The 20,168-nt window shown below is 38.3% G+C and overlaps 1 protein-coding gene across 2 annotated transcripts in view; it reads right to left on the bottom strand.

Moving 5' to 3' along the window:
• The window catches only part of ARHGEF9 (Cdc42 guanine nucleotide exchange factor 9), a 191,646-nt gene that overhangs the window by 71,304 nt on the left and 100,174 nt on the right, over positions 1-20,168 (bottom strand). For both annotated transcript variants that reach the window (XM_060137028.1, XM_060137027.1), the window contains exon 4: positions 10,083-10,262. In XM_060137028.1, the coding sequence (XP_059993011.1) occupies positions 10,083-10,262 (180 nt within the window). The remainder of the gene's footprint in view (positions 1-10,082; positions 10,263-20,168) is intronic.

The raw sequence follows: 20,168 nt of genomic DNA, 5'->3' as shown, positions 1-20,168 counted from the left end.
TACAATAGCCAGGACATGGAAGCAATCTAAGTGTCCATTGGGAGATGAATGGGTAAAGAAGATGTGGCACATATATACAATGGAATATTAATCAGCCATAAGAAGAAACAAAATTGAATTATTTGTAGTGAGGTAGATGGACCTATGGTCTGTCATACAGAGTGAAGTATGTCAGAAAGTGAAAAACAAATACTGTATTCTAACACATATATATGGAATCTAAAGAAAAAAAAAGGTTCTAATGAACCTAGGGGCAGGACAGGAATAAAGATGCAGACATAGAGAATGGACTTGATGATACGTGGTGGGGAAGGTTCAGCTGGGACGAAGTGAGAGTGTAACATTGACATATATACACTACCAAAAGCAAAATAGGTAGCTAGTGGGAAGCAGCTGCATAGCACAGGGAGATCAGCTCCGTGCTTTGTGACCACCTAGAGGGGTGGGATAGGGAGGGTGGCAGGGAGGCTCAAGAAGGAGGTGATATGGTGATATATGTATACATGTAGCTGATTCACTTTGTTATACAGCAGAAACTAACACACCATTGTAAAGCAATTATACTCCAATAAAGATGTTTAAAAAAATAAATATATAAGTAGGAAAAGCTGGTAAATTCTCTAAAGGAAGGGTAATGAGAGATGACTGGCCCTGAAAATAGTAAAACACAAGTGGCAAAAAATTATGGCACTGGATCATAAAAAGTGATAGTCAGAGCTTCTATTTCTGGTAGCGGCAGACTAAATAGTTTTAGAAAATCTTACCACTGAGAATAGTTAGAAAAGATTGAAAAATATAATAAATTTCTGTTTGAAAGAATCACATCATCCAGAGCCTCAAATTGTCTCCATAGAATGTTCCTTAGGAAATACACTTTGGACTATTCAGGGGTAAAGATTACTGATGTATGCAAGTTAAACACAAATGACTGAAGAAAAAACATATACGTGTATATATGTGCACGTGTGTTTGTTTGTGTGTGTGTGTGTATGTGTGTAAATGTAGAGAAAGGGGAGGAGGGGTTAGGAGAGGGTGAGCACATTCAAGTGATTCATCAAAATCAGTAGAATGCTTTTTTTTTTAATTGGGATATAGTTGTTTCACAATGTTCTGTTAGTTTCTACTGCACAGTGAAGTGGAGTTTCCTGTGATATACAGCAAGTTCTCATTAGTTATCTATTTTATACATATTAGTGTATATATGTCAATCCCAATTTCCCAATTCATCCCACCACCATCTTCCCCCTGCTTTCTCCCCTTGGTGTCCATATGTTTGTTCTCTACATCTGTGTCTCTATTTCTGCCTTGCAAACCGGTTCATCTGTACCATTTTTCTAGATTCCACATATATGTGTTAATATACAGTATTTGTTTTTCCGTTTCTGACTAACTTCACTCCGTATGACAGTCTCTAGGTCCATCCACGTCTCTACAAATGACCCAATTTCCTTCCTTTTTATTGCGAGTAATATTCCGTTGTATATATGTACCATATCTTCTTTATCCATTCGTCTGTTGATGGGCATTTATGTTGCTTCCATGATCTGGTTATTGTAAATAGTGCTGCAAGGAACATTGGGGTGCATGTGTCTTTTTGAGTTATTTTCTCAGGGTATATGCCCAGTTGTGGGATTGCTGGGTCATATGGTATCAAAAAAACAAACAACCCAATCAAAAGATGGGCAGAAGACCTAAGTAGATATTACTCCAAAGAAGACATACAGATGGCCAAAAGGCACATGAAAAGATGCTCAACATCACTAATTATTAGAGAAATGCAAATCAAAATTACAATAAGGTATCACCTCACACCGTTTAGAATGGGCATCATCAGAAAATCTACAATAAATGCTGGAGAGTGTATGGAGAAAAGGGAACCCTCTTGCACTGTTGGTGGGAATGTAAATTGATACAGCCACTATGGAGAACAGTATGGAGGTTCCTTAGAAAACTAAAAAATAGAATGTTAATATTAGGTGAATCTGGGTAAATGGTATACAGGCATCCTTCATTTCATTGCACTTCACTTTACTGCACTTCACATTGTTTTTTACAAGTTGAAGTTTGGGACAATCCTGGTTGAGCAAGTCTATTGGCGCCATTCTTCCAACAGCATTTGCTCACGTCATGTCTCCATGCCACATTTTGGCAATTCTTGGAATGTTTCAAGCTTTTTCACTATTACTATATTTGTTATGGTAATCTGTGATCAGTGATCTTTGATGTTAATGTTGTAATTGCTTGAGGGTGATACAAACCTCACCCAGGTAAGAAGGTGAATTCAGTGTATAAATGTTGTGTATTCTGACTGCTCCACTGTTCCTCCATCTCTCTCCCACTCCTTGGGGCTCACTATTACTTGAGACACAATATTGAAGTTAAGCCAATTAATAACATTACAATGGCCTCTAGTGTTCAAGTGAGAGGAAGCGACACATGTCTCGCACTTTAAATCAAAAGCTAGAATAATTAAACTTAGTGAGGAAGGTATGATAAAAGCCGAGATAGGCTAAAAGTTAGGCCTCTTGTGCCAAACAGCCAAGCTGTGAAGGCAAGGGAAAAGTTCTTGAAGGAAATTAAAAGTGCTACTCCAGTTAACACACAAATGATAAGAAATTGAAACAGCCTTATTGCTGATATGGAGAAAGTTTTAGTTGTCTGGATAGAAGATCAAACCAGCCACAATATTCCCCTAAGTCAAAGCCTAATCCAGAACAAGAATCTAACTCTCTTCAATTCTACAAAGGCTGAAAGAGGTGAGGAAGCTGCAGAGAAAAGAGTGAAGCTAGCAGAGGTTGGTTCATGAGGTCTAAGGAAAGAAGCCATCTCCATAACATAAAAGTGCAAGGTGAAGCAGCAAGTGCTAATGTAGAAGCTGCAGCAAGTTATCTAGAAGATCTAGCTAAGATAATAAAGGAAGGTGGCTACACTAAACAACAGATTTTCAGTGTAGGCAAAACAGCCTTCCATAAAAAGAAGATGCCCTCTAGGATGTTCACAGCTAGAGAGGAAGTCAGTGACTGGCTTCAAAGCTTAAAAGGGCAGGCTGGGGCTTCTCTGGTGGCGCAGTGGTTTAGAGTCCGCCTGCTGATGCAGGGGACACGGGTTTGTGCCCCAGTTCAGGAAGATCCCACATGCCACGGAGCGGCTGGGCCCGTGAGCCGTGGCCGCTGAGCCTGTGCGTCCGGAGCCTGTGCTCCGCAACGGGAGAGGCCACAACAGTGAGAGGCCCGCGTACCACAAAAAAAAAAAAAAAAAAAAAAAAAAAGGCAGGCTGACTATTTTGTTAGGAGCTAATGCAGCTGGTTGATTTTAAGTTGAAGCTAGTGCTCATTTACCATTCCAAAAATCCTGAGGCCTTTAAGAATTATGTTAAATCTACTCTGCCTGTGCTCTATAGATGGAACAACAAAGCCTGGATGACAGCAAATCTGTTTACAACAACATGATTTACTGAAAATTTTAGGTCCCCTGTTGAGACTTACTGCTTAGAAAAAAATTCTTTGCAAAATATTACTGCTCATTGACAATTCACCTGGTCACCCAAGAGCTCTGATGGAGATGTACAATGAGATTAATGTTGTTATCATGCCTGCTAACACAGCCCATGGATCAAAGAGTAATTTTGACTTTTAAGTCTTATGATTAAGAAATACATTTTTAAGGCTATAGCTCCCATAGACAGTGATTCCTCTGATGGATCTAGACAAAGCAAATTGAAAACCTTCTGGGAAGGATTCACCATTCTAGGTGCCATTAAGAACATTCGTGATTCATGGGAAGAGGTCAAAATACCAACGTTAACAGGAGTTCAGAAGAAGTTGATTCCAACCCTCATGGATGACTTTGAAAAGTTCAAGATTTCAGTGGAGGAAGTAATTGCAGATGTAGTGGAAATAGCAAGAGAAGTAGAATTAGGAGTGGAGGCTGAAGATGTGACTGAATTGCTGCAATCTCATGGTAAAACTTTAATGGATGAGAAGTTGCTTATTACAGATGAGCAAAGAAAGAGGTTTCTGAAGATGGAATCAACTTCTGGTGAAGATGCTGTGAAGATAGTTGAAATGACAACAAAAGGTTTAGAATATTAAATAAACTCAGTTTCTAAAACAGTGGCAGAGTTTGAGAGAATTTCCATTTTGAAAGAAATTCTGCTGTGGGTAAAGTACTGTCAAACAGCGGTGCATGCTACAGAGAAATCATTCATGAAAGGAAAAATCAATTGACAGCAAACTTCATTGTTTTATTTTAAGAAATTGCCACTGTTACCCCAACCTTCAGCAACTAACACCCTGATCAGCAGCTATCAATGTCAAGGCAAGACCCTCCACCAGCAAAAAGATTATGACTTGCTGAAGGCTCAGATGGTGGTTAGCATTTTTCAGCAACAAAGTATTTTTAAGTAAGGCATATATATTGTTTTTGAGACATAATGCCTTGCACACTTAATAGACAACAGCATAATGTAAACATAACTGGGAAACCAAAAAATTTGTGTGGTTCACTTTATTGTGGTGGTCTGGAACCAAACCTACATCTCTGAGGTATGCCTGTATGGGTACCCTTTATACTGTTCTTATTTTTTTAGCTTTTCTGTAAGTTTGAAATTATTTCCAAGTTTTACAAAAATCTCTACAATTTTTTATATACATTGTTCAGTACTCATTCAAAAATAACGTGGTGTGGGCTTCCCTGGTGGCGCAGCAGTTGAGAGTCCACCTGCCGATGCAGGGGACACAGGTTTGTGCCCTGGTCTGGGAAGATCCCGCGTGCCGTGGAGCGGCTGGGCCCATGAGCCATGGCCGCTGAGCCTGCGCGTCTGGAGCCTGTGCTCCACAACGGGAGAGGCCCGCGTACCACAAAAAGAAAATAATAAATAAAAAAATAACCTGGTGCATGAGAATATAAGACATGAGCAAAACCTAAGAGAAATAATAGAAAATAGAAATTGGTAGACCAAAAATATCAAGATGGAATTATCACACATGGACTTAAAAAAACTATTATTAAAGAAAACTAAATAGGCAAGCCATACATATCAAAAGAAATCAGAAAAACACATACCTAATAAAGAACCTGCATCAATGTATAAAAAAATACTAGAACTTAATAATAAAAAGACAAGTAACCTAATTTTAAAAATCAGGCAAAATAGTACAGTAAAAGGATGATACACCATGATTAGGAGGGACTTATCCCAATCCAATTCACCATGTTAACAGATTAAAGGAGAAAAAACATATGATTATTTCAATAATTTCAATAAGCATTTGATAAAATACATTTATGATAAAAGCCATCAGCAAACCAGGATTAGAAAGAAACTTCCCCAATGTGATAAAGGGTGATCGTGAAAAACTTAAAGTTAATATCATTCTTAATAGTAAATGCTGAATTTTTGTCCCTAAAAATCAGGTACAAAACAAAAGATGCCTGCTCTTACCACTTCTAGTTAACACTGTAGTGAAGGTCTTGGCTAGTCCAATAAGAGAAGCAAAGGAAATAGGAGTCATACAGATTGAAAAAGAATAAATAAAACTGCTTTTATTTAGAAATGACGTGATTGTATATGTATACAATCCTAAGGAATCTAAAAAAAAAAAATAGACCCAATTATTGAATTCAATAATGTGCCAGGATTCAAAGTCAATACAGTTGGCCCTCCATATTGGCAGGTTCTGCATCTGTGGATTCAACCACTGCAGATGGAAAATATTCAGAAAATAAATCTAGAAAGTTCCAAAAAGCAAAACTTTGTTTTGCATGCCAGTAAAAATTTATATAGCATTTACATTTTATTTACAACCATTTACATAGTATTTACATTGTATTAAGTATAATAAGTAATCTAGAGATGATTTAAAGTATATGGGAGTATGTGCATAGGTTATATGCAAATATTATACCATTTTATATAAGGGTCTTGAGCATCTGTGGATTTTGGTATCTGCAGGGTGTCCTGGAACACATCTCCTGCAGATACTGAGGGACAGCTGTAAAAAAAAAATGAGTTGCATTTCTATATCATAGCAACAAACTATAGGAAATTGAAATAAAAATACAATTTATAAAGCAGCAAAAAATTAATTACTTAGAAATCAATTTTAAAAAATAAGATCAAGACCTATACAAGTGAAAACTAGAAACAATGCTGGGAGATTTAATGTAATCCTAATCAAAATGCTGGAAGAATTCTTTTTTGTTGTTGTTATCCTTGCTTTTTGGTAGAACTAAGCAAGCTGATTCTTCCCACCACCCCCCCAGTTTTATCCAGAAATAATTCACAAACATCACTGTATAAGTTTAAGGTGTACAGCAAGATGGCTTGCTTTACATATATTGTGAAATGATTACCACGATGTTTATTTAACTTCCATCATCTCATATAGATAAAATAAAAAGAAGAGAACAAAATTCTCCTTGTGATAAGATAAATTTATATAGAAATAGAAATCACCTAAAATAGCCAAAATTGTTTTGAAAAAGTATGAATTTGAAGGACTTTACCTGCTTTCAAGACTTGCTATGAAGCTACATTATTCAAGACAGTGAGACAAAAAAATTGTAACTATGTATGGTAATAGATGTTAACTAGACTTACTGTGGTGATCATTTCACAATATATATAAATATTAAATTATTATGTTGTACTCCTGAAACTGATATAATGCTATATGACAATTATATCTCAATTAAAACAAGAAGAAAACACAGTGTGGTATTACTATATAAATAGTCACATAGATCACTGGAACAGAATAGTGTTCCTAAGAATAGAACTACACATATATGATCAATTGATTTTTGACAAAGATGCCCAGGTAATTCAATGGAGAAATTAATAGTTTTTTCAACAAAGGTGCTGGAATGACTGAATATCCACATGGAAGCAAATTAACCTTGAACCTTATTTTGCACCATATATAAAAAGTACCTCAAAAATGATCATAGCCTAAATATAAGAAATAAAACTACATAATTTCTATAAGAAAACAGTAGAAAAGCTTTGTGACTTTGGGTTAGGCAAAGATTTCTTAAATAAGAAACAAAAAAACATGAATCATGAAAAAGTAATAAATTGAATTTCAACAAAATTAAAAGTTTATGCTTTTCAAAGACAATGTTAAGAAAAAATGAAAGACTAAGCCACGACTGAGAAAACCTTTGAAAATCACATATATGACCAAGGACTTGCAAACAGAATACAGAAATAACGCTTGGAACTAAATAGTAAGAAAACAGACAACCCACATGGGCAAAAGACAAGGACACTTCACCAAAGGTTTTATACAGATGGCAAATAAGCACATGAAAAAAATGCTCAATACCATTAGCCATTAGGGAAATGCAAACTAAACCCACAATGAAATGCCACTATGCACCTATTAGAATGCCTAAAATTAGAAATACTGATAATACCAAGTGCTGACAACCATGTGGAACAACTGCAACCCTTATATATTAGAAGTGAGAATGCAAAATGATACAGTAACTTTGGAAAACAGTTTGGCAGTATCTTATAAAATTAAACAAATACCTACAATGCAACCCAGTAATCCCACAGATGGAAACAACCTAGTAAACAACCCAGATGTCCTGGAATGAACTGGTGAATGAGTGGTATATCCACACAATGGAATTATCGCTAAGCAATAAAAAGAAAAATAACCAACTACTAATACATGCAAAAATATGGATGGATATCAAAGAAATTAAGTGAAAGAAGCTAAACAAAATATCACTATTGCATTATTCCATTTATATGACATTCTAAAAAAACAAAATTATGGTGACAGAATGCAGATCAGTGTTTGCCAAGGGCAAGGGTGAGAGCAAAGACTGACAACAAGGGGAGAACATTAGAACTTGATGAAGTGATAGAGATGTTCCATATCTTGATTACGGTGGTAGTTACACAACTATATGCACCTGTCAAAACCCATCGAAGTAGACATTTGGTGAATTTTATTGTTTGTAAATTATACCTAAACCAAGATGATAAAGAATGAAATCCTAAAAAAAAATAAATCCTAGAACTGAATTAAAAGAGGGTAAACAATCTAATATTTTTTAAAAAGCAAACTAATACATAAAGAAGGATAATACACCATGATTAGGTGGGGTTTATCCCAGCAATACAATGTTCATTTAACATATGAAAATTATTCAAACCAAATTCACCACATTAACAGATTACAGTGTAAAAGTATATGATCATTTTAATAGATTAGTGGTTCTTTTTTGTCCCTCGGTAAAGTTGACAATGTCTGGAGACATTTTGGGTTGTCACAACTAGGAGGTTGCTACTGGCCTCCAGTAGATAGAGACCAGGAATGCTGTTAAACACCCTACAATGCACAGGGTAGACTCCAATTGAGAATCACTATTCCATATTCTACTTTCCCAGCTCAAGACTATATTTATATTTACACACATTGCTATTGGGTACATACAACTAGTCTCTTGTTCCTTGCTATATAATACCTTACAGTAAGCATCCCCCATTATGTTTCTCATCCATACCCTGGTGATAAATACCTAAGTTGTTTCTAACTGCACTCCACCACACACAACACTGCCATGCAATCAACAGCCTTGTAAATGTTCCCTCGTGGACCTCTATGAGAATTTCTCTGTGATATATATTCATGAATGGAACCCAAGATCATACACATGCTTAACTTTGATAAATACTACCCAGGTGCTTTCTGGAATGGCTGAACCAGTTTAATACTGTGCAAAAAAGAGTTAACATATCAGGCCTGAGACTGCTATCCCTAAAAAGGCCTGCTTGAAAGGTTGGCCCTTGGCTGGCATCTTGGAACTTGGATCTCAAGAGATTTTTCACCATTCCCTGACGAGAGTGGCTCACTGTGCCTAAACTATTTGTATGAACAATGTGGTTTATGCAGAATACTTGCTTTCCTTCTGGGAGTCTGGAATTTTGGTACATGCTAGGCAGAGGGTGCCTACATGACCAGCCACCCATAGAAATCTTGGGCACTGAGTCCCTAATAATTTTCCCTGGTGGACAACATTTCAAAAGTGTTGTCACAACTCATTGCAAGGGGAATTAAGTGCATCCTGTATGACTCCACTGGGAGAGGACTGTTGGAAACTTACACTTGGTTTCCTTCACACTTTGCCCCATGTGCCTTTTCCTTTTGCTGATTTTGCTTTGTATCCCTTAGTTGTATTAAATCACAACCATGAGTATGACTATATGCTGAGTCCCGGGACTTGTAGCAAATCACTGAACATATGGGTGGCCTTAGGGTTATCCCCCCACTACACATTCCCATAGTAAAAGCAGGAGAATTTGCAAGAAAACTTACTCTTAGTTGCACACTTTCATGTGTCATTTGAATTTTATACCATGTGCATGTATTATCTCTTTAAAAATAAATACTTTATAAAACGGGGGAGAAGAGTTGTCAAAACAACTAGGTCACCTGTGAATAAGACACAAAAGATATTACAGAACCACAGAGGTATAAAGTGAAACCTTCTTAAATCCATGTGAAGAAGCCCAAAGACGGTAAGGAACTTACCCAAAGTTACCCAGACAATCATTATAGACAGGACTCACATCCTCACTTCCCTGTTTCCTAGTGTTCCTTCCTCTAAATCATGTAGCCCCTTTTCCTACACTTGTCACTTCCCCTACCCTAGTGTTCTCCCTTAAATGCCTTGCAGGGGTCTAGTTTCATGCTGACCATGGTCTCTCCTTTCTCAGATTCCTGGAATATATGAATATGTTCAGAGTCCCTCCCAAAGCACTGGGTCCCATGGAAACTGAGCCCCATAGGAGCAGAGAAGAGAAGTTGAAGAAAAATCCTACTGATAATTATCTGGAAGGAGAAAAAAAAGGCATGGAGAACAGTAAAGAAGAAGAGTCCTTGGACAAATCACAGTACCTTCCTAAGTCCTCATACTCTAGCAAGGGGATGAACATCAGGGTCAGAGAGGAATCCATCCCCTACCATGGGGCAAAGCAACTGAGCAGAACCAAAAAGCTCAGAGACTCCTTCCATGGCTTCCAAACATCTCTCAAAACCCTCCCCAAAGGGGAAGATGCTTACGTGCTCCAGGAAGCAGGGTCCTATCTCGCTGAGGTGGGGGTCATCATTGTTGTACTGTTTCTCCAGGTCTCTTACGAAGCCCATCTGAAACCTGTAGATGTCTTCAATGTTCCCAAAGATCACCTTCAGTTGCTCATCACTGAACATGTCCCTTCTCTTCCGGCATTGCTTCAGGTAGCCCTGCAGACAAAGCAAAAGCCCAGGTTGAGGATGCCCTTCACTCCCTGGGGGCTTTACCACTTCCTGAGCATTTGGGAGCCTTATTTCAGTATCATGAAGTAGACAGGGAATAACCATTTACACTTTTCATACAAGAAGATTGGGGTTTAAAGAAGGAAGTCACTCCACCAGTGAATAATTAGGAAAGATGGATCTCAAGCAAAGGTCTTCAGACTGCAGACTCCAGAGCATAGAGCCTTTTATGACAAGGACCCCCAAAAGTCATAGGACCCTTTATCAGAATCTGGTTAAACACAAACATTTTCACTTGCTTTAGTAGTGAGTTACTGGTTTAGCTGGATTGATTCACAACTCTAATGTTCTATTTCTTATAGGACCAATCCAAAAGGTCAGGTAGGAAAACTTCCCAAAAGGGAACAGGAATTGACAAAACCAAACCATTCTTTAAAGTGGGTGTCTTAGCCATCTAAGGTAGCTGGCTAGGAGAGAGAGTTTGGATGAGCTTAGCCAGCAAGTTCACAAGTGGCCAGGCATGGTGTTTTTAACAGGGTAAGTATTTAGGACACATTTGTGAATAAATGGATGAATTAATACAGCTAGCCACTGATGAAGGAAGAATCAATGAAAGAGATTCTTGGTCTGATAAGAGAGCACCGAGATAACACAATCAGACTCAGGACACATTGTAAGTCAGGGCAAAAGAAACCAAACACAGTGTTCCGTTTTAAAACTACTGGTGTAGATTTTTAACTAATGGCCACTGTCCTCATTAGAAATCATTAGCATGTGAAAATGTTCTGGTGAGAATAAATTATGGTCAATTGCTTTCATCCAAAAGCTAAATGTGATTATTATAACACTTGTTGGGCCCCTAATGAGGAGCATTTATGGTGAATGACTTATCACTTCTGGTCCTAACTCCATTTTGTCTCCTCTAACACAGCTTGCAATGAAGTCATTTAGGCATACTCCAGGAAGATCCTCATCCCTGGCTTCAATGCCCTTTACCAACCCCTACCAAAATCTCACTTACCTTAGCTCTTCTTACCCTCCAATTCAGCCATCAATGAGTGTCTTTAAAACAGTTTGCAAATTAATAATTTGTGCCAATAATGTGTTGACATTTATTTATACTACTATTTATTGTTGTTTTGATTCGCATTTCTCTAATGATTAGTGATGTTGAGCATTCATTCATGGGTTTGTTGGCAATCTGTACATCTTCTTTTGAGAAATGTCTATTTAGGACTTCTGCCCATTTTTGGATTTTTTTTTTGATATTGAGTTGCATGAGCTGCCTATAAATTTTGGAGGTTAATCCATTGTCAGTTGCTTCATTTGCAAATATCTTCTCCCATTCTGAGGGTTGTCTCTTCATCTTGTTTCTGGTTTCCTTTGTTGTGCAAATCTTTTAAGTTTCATTAGGTCCCATTTGTTTATTTTTGTTTTTATTTCCGTTTCTCTAGCAGGTGGGTCAAAAACGTTCTTTCTGTGATTTATGTCATAAAGTGTTCCGCCTATGCTTTGCTCTAAGAGTTTTATACTGTCTGGCCTTACATTTAGGTCTTTAATACATTTTGAGTTTATTTTTCTGTATGGTGTTAGGGAGTGTTCTAATTTCATTCTGTTACATGTAGCTGTCCAGTTTTCTAAGCACCAATTACTGAAGAGGCTGTCTTTTCTCCACTGTATATTCTTGAATCCTTTATCAAAAATAAGGTGACCATAGGTGCGTGGGTTAATCTCTGGGCTTTCTATCCTGTTCTACTGATCTATATAGCTGTTTTACTGCCAGCACCATACTGTCTTGTTTACTGTAGCTTTGTAGTATTGTCTAAAGTCAGGGAGCCTGATTCCTCCAGGTATGTTTTTCGTTCTCAAGATTGCTTTGGCTATGTGGAGTTTTTGTGTTTCCACATAAATTGTGAAATTTTTTGTTCTAGTTTTGTGAAAAATGCCATTGGTACTTTGATAGAGATTGCACTGAATCTGTAGATTGCTTTGGGTAGTATAGTCATTTTCACAATGTTGATTCTTCCAATCCAAGAACATGGTATATCTCTCCATCTGTTGGTATCATCTTTAATTTCTTTCATCAGTGTCTTATATTTTTGTGCATACAGGTCTTTTGTCTCCTTAGGTAGGTTCATTCCTAGCTATTTTTTAATTTTCATTGCAATGATATATGGGATTGTTTACTTAACTTCTCTTTCAGATTTTTCATCATTAGTGTAAAGGAATGCAAGAGATTTCTGTGCATTAATTTTGTATCCTGATACATTACCAAATTCACTGATTAACTCTAGTAGTTTTCTGGTAGCATCTTTAGGATTCTCTCTATATAGTATCATGTCATCTGCAAAGAGTGACAGCTTTACTTCTTCTTTTCCGATTTGGATTCCTTTTATTTCTTTTTCTTCTCTAACTGCTGTGGGTAAGACTTCCAAAGCTATGTTGAATAATAGTGGTGAGAGTGGAAAACCTTGTCTTCTTCCTCATCTTAATGGAAATGGTTTCAGTTTTCACCATTGAGAATGAAGTTGGCTGTGGGTTTGTCATATACAGCCTTTATTAGGTTGAGATAAGTTACCTCTATGCCTACTTTCTGGAGAATTTTTATCATAAATGGGTGTTGAAGTTTGTTGAAATCGTTTCCTGCATCTATTAAGATAACCACATGGTTTTTCTCCTTCAGTTTTTTAATATGGTTTGTCACACTGATTGATTTGCGTATATTGAAGAATCTTTCCATGCCTGGGATAAACCCCACTTGATTATGGTGTATGATCCTTTTAATATGCTGTTAGATTCTGTTTGCTAGTATTTTGTTGTGGATTTTTGCATCTATGTTCATCAGTGATATTGGCCTGTAGTTTTCTTTCCTTGTGACATCTTTCTCTGGTTTCAATATCAGGGTGATGCTGGCCTCATAGCTTGGGAGTGTTCCTCTCTCTGTTATACTTTGGAAGAGTTTGAGAAGGATACGTATTAGCTCTTCTCTAAATGTTTGAATAGATTCTGCCTGTGAAGCCATCTGGTCCTGGGCTTTTGTTTTTCGGAAGATTTTAAATCACAGTCTCCATTTCAGTGCTTGTGATATGTGTTTATATTTTCTATTTCTTCCAGGTTCAGTCTTAGAAGGTTGTGCTTTTCTAAGAAATTGTCCATTTCTTCCAGGCTGTCCATTTTATTGGCATATAGTTGCTTGTAGTAGTCTCTCATAATCCTTTGTATTTCCACAGTGTCAGTTGTTACTTCTCCGTTTTCATTTCTAATTCTATTGCTTTGCATCTTTTCCCTTTTTCCCTTGATGGCTCTGGCTAATGGTTTATCAATTTTGCTTATCTTCTCAAAGAACCAGCTTTGGGTTTTATTGATCTTTGCTACTGTTTCCTTCATTTCTTTTTCATTTATTTCTGATCTGATCTTTATGATTTCTTTCCTTCTGCTAACTTTGGGGGTTTTTGTTCTTCTTTCTCTGATTACTTTAGGTATAAGGGTAGCTTGTTTATTTGAGATGTTTCTTGTTTCTTGAGGTAGGATTGAATGGCTATAAACTCCCCTTTTAGAACTTCTTTTGCTGCATCCCATAGGTTTTGGGTTGTCATGTTTTCATTGTCATTTGTTTCTAGGTATTTTTTGATTTCCTCTTTGATTTCTTCACTGATCTCTTGGTTATTTAGTAGTGTATTGTTTAGCCTCCATGTATTAACAAACTTTTTTCCTGTAATTGATATCTAGTCTCATAGCATTGTGGTCAGAAAAGATACTTGATACAATTTCAATTTTTGTAAATGTACCAATGCTTGATTTGTGACCCAAGATATGCTCTATCCTGCAGACTGTTCCATGAGCACATGAGAAGAAAGTTTATTCTGTTGTTGTTGGATGGAATGTCCTATAAATATCAATTAAGTCCATCTTGTTTAATGTATCATTTAAAGTTTGTGTTTCCTTATTTGTTTTCATTTTGGATGATCTGTCCATTGGTGTAAGTGTGGTGTTACAGTCCCCTACTATGATTGCATTACTGTTGATTTCCCCTTTTATGGCTGTTAGCATTTGCCTTACGTATTGATGTGCTCCTATGTTGGGTTCATCAATATTTACAGTTGTTATATCTTCCTCTTGGACTGATCCCTTGATAATTATGTAGTGTTCTTCTTAGTCTCTTGTAATAGTATTTATTTTAAAGCCTATTTTGTCTGACATGAGAATTGCTATACCAGCTTTCTTTTGATTTGCATTTGCATGGAATATCTTTTTCCATCCCCTCACTTTCAGTATGTGTGTGTCCCTAGGTCTGAAGTGGCTCTCTTGTAGACAGTATATATATGGCTCTTGTTTTTGTATCCATTCAGCCAGTCTATGCCTTTTGGTTGGATAATTTAATCCATTTACATTTAAGGTAGCTGTTGGTATGTATGTTCCTATTACCATTTTCTTAATTGCTTTGGGTTTGTTATTGTAGGCCTTTTCTTTCTCTTGTGTTTCCTGCCTAGAGAAATTCCTTTAGCATTTGTTGTAAACTGGTTTGGTGGTGTTGAATTCTCTTAGCTTTTGCTTGTCTTTAAAGGTTTTAATTTTTTTGTCGAATCTGAATGAGATCCTTGGTGGGTAGAGTAATCTTGGTTGTAGGTCTTTCCATTTCATCATTTTAAATATGTCCTGCCACCCCCTTCTGGCTTACAGAGTTTCTGCTGAAAGGTCAGCTGTTAACCTTATGGGGATTCCCTTGTATGTTATTTGCTGTTTTTCCCTTTTAATGTTTTTTCTTTGTATTTAATTTTTGACAGTTTGACTAATATGTTTTTTGGCATGTTGCTCCTTGGATTTATCCTGTATGGGACTCTCTGTGCTTCCGGGACTTGACTGACTATTTCCTTTCCCATATTAGGGAAGTTTTCAACTATAATCTTTTCATATATTTTCTCAGTCCCTTTCTTTTTCTCTTCTTCTGTGACCCCTGTAATTTGAATGTTGTTGCATTTAAAGTTGTCCCGGAGGTCTCTGTGACTGTCTTCAATTCATTTCATTCTTTTTTCTTTATTCTGCTCTGCAGTAGTTATTTCCACTATTTTATCTTCCATGTCACTTATCCGTTCTTCTGCCTCAGTTATTCTGCTATTGCTTCCTTCTAGAGAATTTTTAATTTCATTTATTGTGCTGTTCACCATTGTTTGTTTGCTGTTTAGTTCTTCTAGGTCCTTGTTAAACATTCCTTGTATTTTTTCTATTCTATTTCCAAGATTTTGGATATCTTTACTGTCACTATCCTGAATTCTTTTTCAGGCATACTGTCTATTTCCTCTTCATTTGTTTGGTCTGATGTGTTTTTACCTTGCTCCTTCATCTGCTGTGTGTTTCTCTGTCTTCTCATTTTGCTTATTTTACTGTGTTTGGTGTCTCCTTTTCACAGGCTGCAGGTTTGTAGTTCCTGTTGTTTTTGGTGTCTGCCCCCAGTGGCTATGGTTGGTTCAGTGGGTAGTGTAGGCTTACTGGTGGAGGGGCCTAGTGCCTGTGTTGTGGTGGATGAGGCTGGATCTTGTCTTTCTGGTGGGCAGATCCACTTCTGGTGGTGTGTTTTGGGGTATCCGTCACCTTTTATGATTTTAGGCAGCCTCTCTGCTAATGGGTGGGGTTGTGTTCCTGTCTTGCTAGTTGTGTGGTATAGGGTGCCCAGCAATGTAGCTTGCTGGTCATTGCATGGAGCTGTGTCTTAGCATTGAGATGGATATCTCTGGGAGAACTTTTGCCATTTGATATTACATGGAGCTAGGAGGTCTCTGGTGGACCAATGTCCTGAGCTCAGCTCTCCCACCTCAGAGGTACAGGCCTGACACCCAGCCAGAGCACTAAGACCCTGTCAACCACACAGCTCAGAAGAAAAGGGAGAAAAGAGAAAGAAAGGAAAAAAAGAAAATAAAATGAAATAAAGTTATCACAATAAAAATAAAAAGTAATTAAAAAAAGAAGGAAGAGAGCAACCAAACCAAAAATCACATCCACCAATGATAACAAGTGCTAAAAACTATACTAAAAAAAAAAGCAGACAGGCAGAACCCTAGGACAAAGGTTAAAAGCAAAGCTATACAGACAAAATCACATAAAGAAGCATATACATACACACTCACAAAAAGTGAAAAAGGAACAAATTATATATGTGTGTATATATATATATATATATATATATATATATATATATAAAAGGTGGAAGAGAACAACCAAATCAATAAAGAAATCTATCAATGATAATAAACTCTAAATACTAAACTAAGATAAACCTAAAGTCAGGAACAAATTAGATGCAGAAAGCAAACCCCAAGTCTACAGTCGCTCCCAAAGTCCACCGCCTCATTTTTGGGATTATTCATTGTCTATTCAGGTATTCCAGAGATGCAGGGTACATCAAGTTGACTGTGGAGATTTAAAGCACTGGTCCTGAGGCTGCTGGGAGAAATAACCCTTTCTCTTCTTTGCTCACACAGCTCCTGGGGTGCAGCTTTGGATTTGGCTCCGCCTCTGCATGTAGGTCGCCTGAGGATATCTGTTCTTTGCTCAGACTGGATGGGGTTAAAGTAGTAGCTTATTAGGGGGCTCTGGCTCACTCAAGCTGGGGGGAGGGAGGGGTACGTAATGCGGGGCTAGCCTGCAGCAGCAGAGGCCTGTGTGACGTTGCACCAGCCTGAGGTGTGCCGTGTGTTCTCCCTGGGAAGTCGTCCCTGGATCATGGGACCCTGGCAGCAGTGGGCTGCAAAGGTTCCTGGGAGAGGAGTTGTGGATAGTGACCTTTGCTTGCACACAGGCTTCTTGGTGGCTGCAGTAGCAGGCTTAGAATTTCATGCCCATCTCTGGTGTCTGCACTGATAGCCGTGGCTTGCGCCCATCTCTGGAGCTCATTTAGGCGGTGCTCTGAATCCCCTCTCCTCGTGCTCCCCGAAACAATGTTTTCTTGCCTCTCAGGCAGTTCCAGACTTTTTCCTGTACTCCAATCAGTCTAGCTGTGGTGCACTAGCCCCCTTCAGGCTGTGTTCATGCAGCCAACCCCAGTCCTCTCCCTGGGATCTGACCTCCGAAGCCCGAGCCTCAGCTCCCAGCCCCCACCAGCTCCAGCGGGTGAGCAGACAAGCCTCTTGGGCTGGTGAGTGCTGGTCAGCACCCATCCTCTTTTCTGGAATCTCTCCACTTGGCCCTCTGCACCCCTGTTGCTGCACTCTCCTCTGTGGCTCCGAAACTTATCCCCCGGCACGCCCTGTCCCCATCAGTGAAGGTGCTTCCTAGTGTGTGGAAACTGTTCCTCCTTCACAGCTCCCTCCAACAGGTGCAGGTCCTGTCCCTATTCTTTTGTCTCTGTTTTTTCTTTTTTCTTTTGCTCTACCCAGGTACGTGGGGAGTTTCTTGCCTTTTGGGAAGTCTGATGTCTTCTGCCAGCGTTCAGTAGGTGTTCTGTAGGAGTTGTTCCACATGTAGATGTATTTCTGATGTATTTGTGGGGAGGAAGGTGATCTCCATGTGTTACTCCTCCACCATCTGAAGGTCTCCCCCCAAGGGCATATAAGTTAAGATGAGTTGGCAGTGGAATATGACTGCCAAAAAAAAAAAAACTAATGTCATTTTCAGTTAGGGATGAAGAAGAAACAGATTGAGAGGGTGGAATGAGAAGTCATAGGAAAGTAATCACACCCCTGCAGGGGAGCAGCATTCAGTTCTGAGCCCTATTTTCAGAGGAACATGGAGTAAAGGATACAGAGACAGTGGGAAGTCAGCAGGGTAGAGAGATCCCTGAAAAGCAACACCATGAAGAATGGTAGAAGGAACCAGGGCTGTTTGTCCTGGAGAAGAGAAGACTCAGAAGACCTCTGAAGGCCTATTACAGGGCATAGGGAGCAGAAGGGGTCTATAGATATTACTGTTAAGCATGCTTCAAATGCCCTCTAACTCCATCTGCACGGTAAAAGAGAATAGGGTGATATGGCAGTGGGTGTGAACTGATTGAACAGAGGTAGTTTTTGAGAGCCTCACCTGTCCTAGGAGTAAAGTGGGCATGAGTATGAAGGCATTACAGTAGGCGTTATCAAATCAATCACAAAAGGCATGAATTAGCCCTGGGACTGCCATGGTAATAGGCAAGGAAGGTTGACTATTTATTTCACTCTGTTTCAAAACCCACGAGGGTTGATTTAAGTCTAGATCTAATGCATTGAGCTATTGGATTGGCCAAAATGTGCCTTCAGTTTTTAAGTAAAAATAAAAGACACATTTTTCATTTTCCCCAAGAATTATTGAACAATGTATTCACCCTTTTGTTCCACTACCACCTGCCATTTTTCAGACAACTTCGTAATTCTATCTTCCCAAATCTTTTTATCTTTTTGAGCAAAGAACTGTTCCAGGTGCCTCTTACAGTCTTCCAGGGAATTGAAATTTTATCCATTAAGAGAATTTTGTAAAGACAAAAACAAATGCAAATCCAAAGGTGTAATGTCTGGTGAATTTGGCAGATGAATCAGAACTTCCCAGCCAAGCTGTAACAGGTTTTGCCTGGTCATCAAAGAAACAAGAGGTCTTGCATTATCCTGATAGACGATTATGCATTTTCTGTTGACTAATTCTGGATGCTTTTTTGTCGAGCACTGCTTTCAGTTGGTCTAACTAGGAGCAGTACTTGGAATTAATCGTTTGGCTTTCTGGAAGGAGCTCATAATAGAGGACTCCCTTTTAATCCCACCATGTACACAACGTCACCTTCTTTGGATGAAGACCAGCCTTTGGTGTGGTTGGTGGTGTTTCATTTCACTTGCCCCACGATCTCTTCCATTCCACATTATTGTACAGTATCCACTTTTCATTGCCTGTCACAATTTGTTTTAAAAATGGAACATTTTCATTATGTTTAAGTAGAGAATCACAAGCAGAAATATGGTCAAGAAGGTTTTTTTCACTTAACTTATGTGGAACCCAAACATCAAAGCGATTATAACATAACCAAGCTGGTGCAAATGATTTTCAATGCTTGATTTGTATATTTTGAGTATGTCGGCTATCTCCCACGTGGTATAATGTTGATTATTCTCAATTAATGTCTTGATTTGATCGCTATTAACTTCAACTGGTCCACCTGACCATGGAGCTTCATCCAGCAAGAAATCACCAGCACAAAATTTCACAAACCATTTTTGACACGTTCAATCAGTCACAGCAACTTTTCCATACACTGCAAAAATCTTTGCGTGTTTCAGTTGCGTTTTTACCTTTCTTGGAATAATAAAGCATAATATGCCAAAAATGTTGCTTTTTTTCTTCCATCTTCAATATTAAAATGGCCACACAAAAATTCACCAATTTTGATGTCTTTTTTAAAATGTACACTGATATGACAGCTATCACATACATTCTAACAAAATTGTTTCAAATTATGTTAAAGACAACTAAGTGCTACTAGAGCCATCTTATGGATAAAACGAACGAACCTTTTGCCCAAACCAATAGAATTAGTGCCTTGATATGGGATACAAATTGACCCCATGACCTCCAGGGAAGATTCCAAAGATCGCAGGGAAATAAGGTGGATCAAAGAACCTCTGGATCACCTAGGGTTTGAAAAACCCTTTAGGGAAAGGCTCTTGCAAGTCTGGACTTCAGTGTCCCCATCTCTAAAATGCATATATCAGAAAAGATTTCCAGGGCCCCATTCAGCTCTTGACTCTCTAGAGATATCATGTACTGTTTTGCCTGGAAGCCTAAGACCTGACAGGGGACCTGATAAACGTCTTGAAAATAATTTTAATAAAACTAGGGAATGATGACCATGGTTGTTCTGTTCACAGCTGTATCTCTAGAGTTTAATATAGTACCTGGCATATAGTTGCTGCTCAATAGATATATGTTGAATAACTGCAAAATGAC

The sequence above is a fragment of the Lagenorhynchus albirostris genome, chromosome X, assembly GCF_949774975.1.
Source record: "Lagenorhynchus albirostris chromosome X, mLagAlb1.1, whole genome shotgun sequence".
Classification (NCBI taxonomy): Eukaryota; Metazoa; Chordata; class Mammalia; order Artiodactyla; family Delphinidae; genus Lagenorhynchus; species Lagenorhynchus albirostris.
The sequence above is the reverse complement of the archived record's forward strand: the minus strand, read 5'-3'. Positions and strand labels throughout refer to the sequence as shown.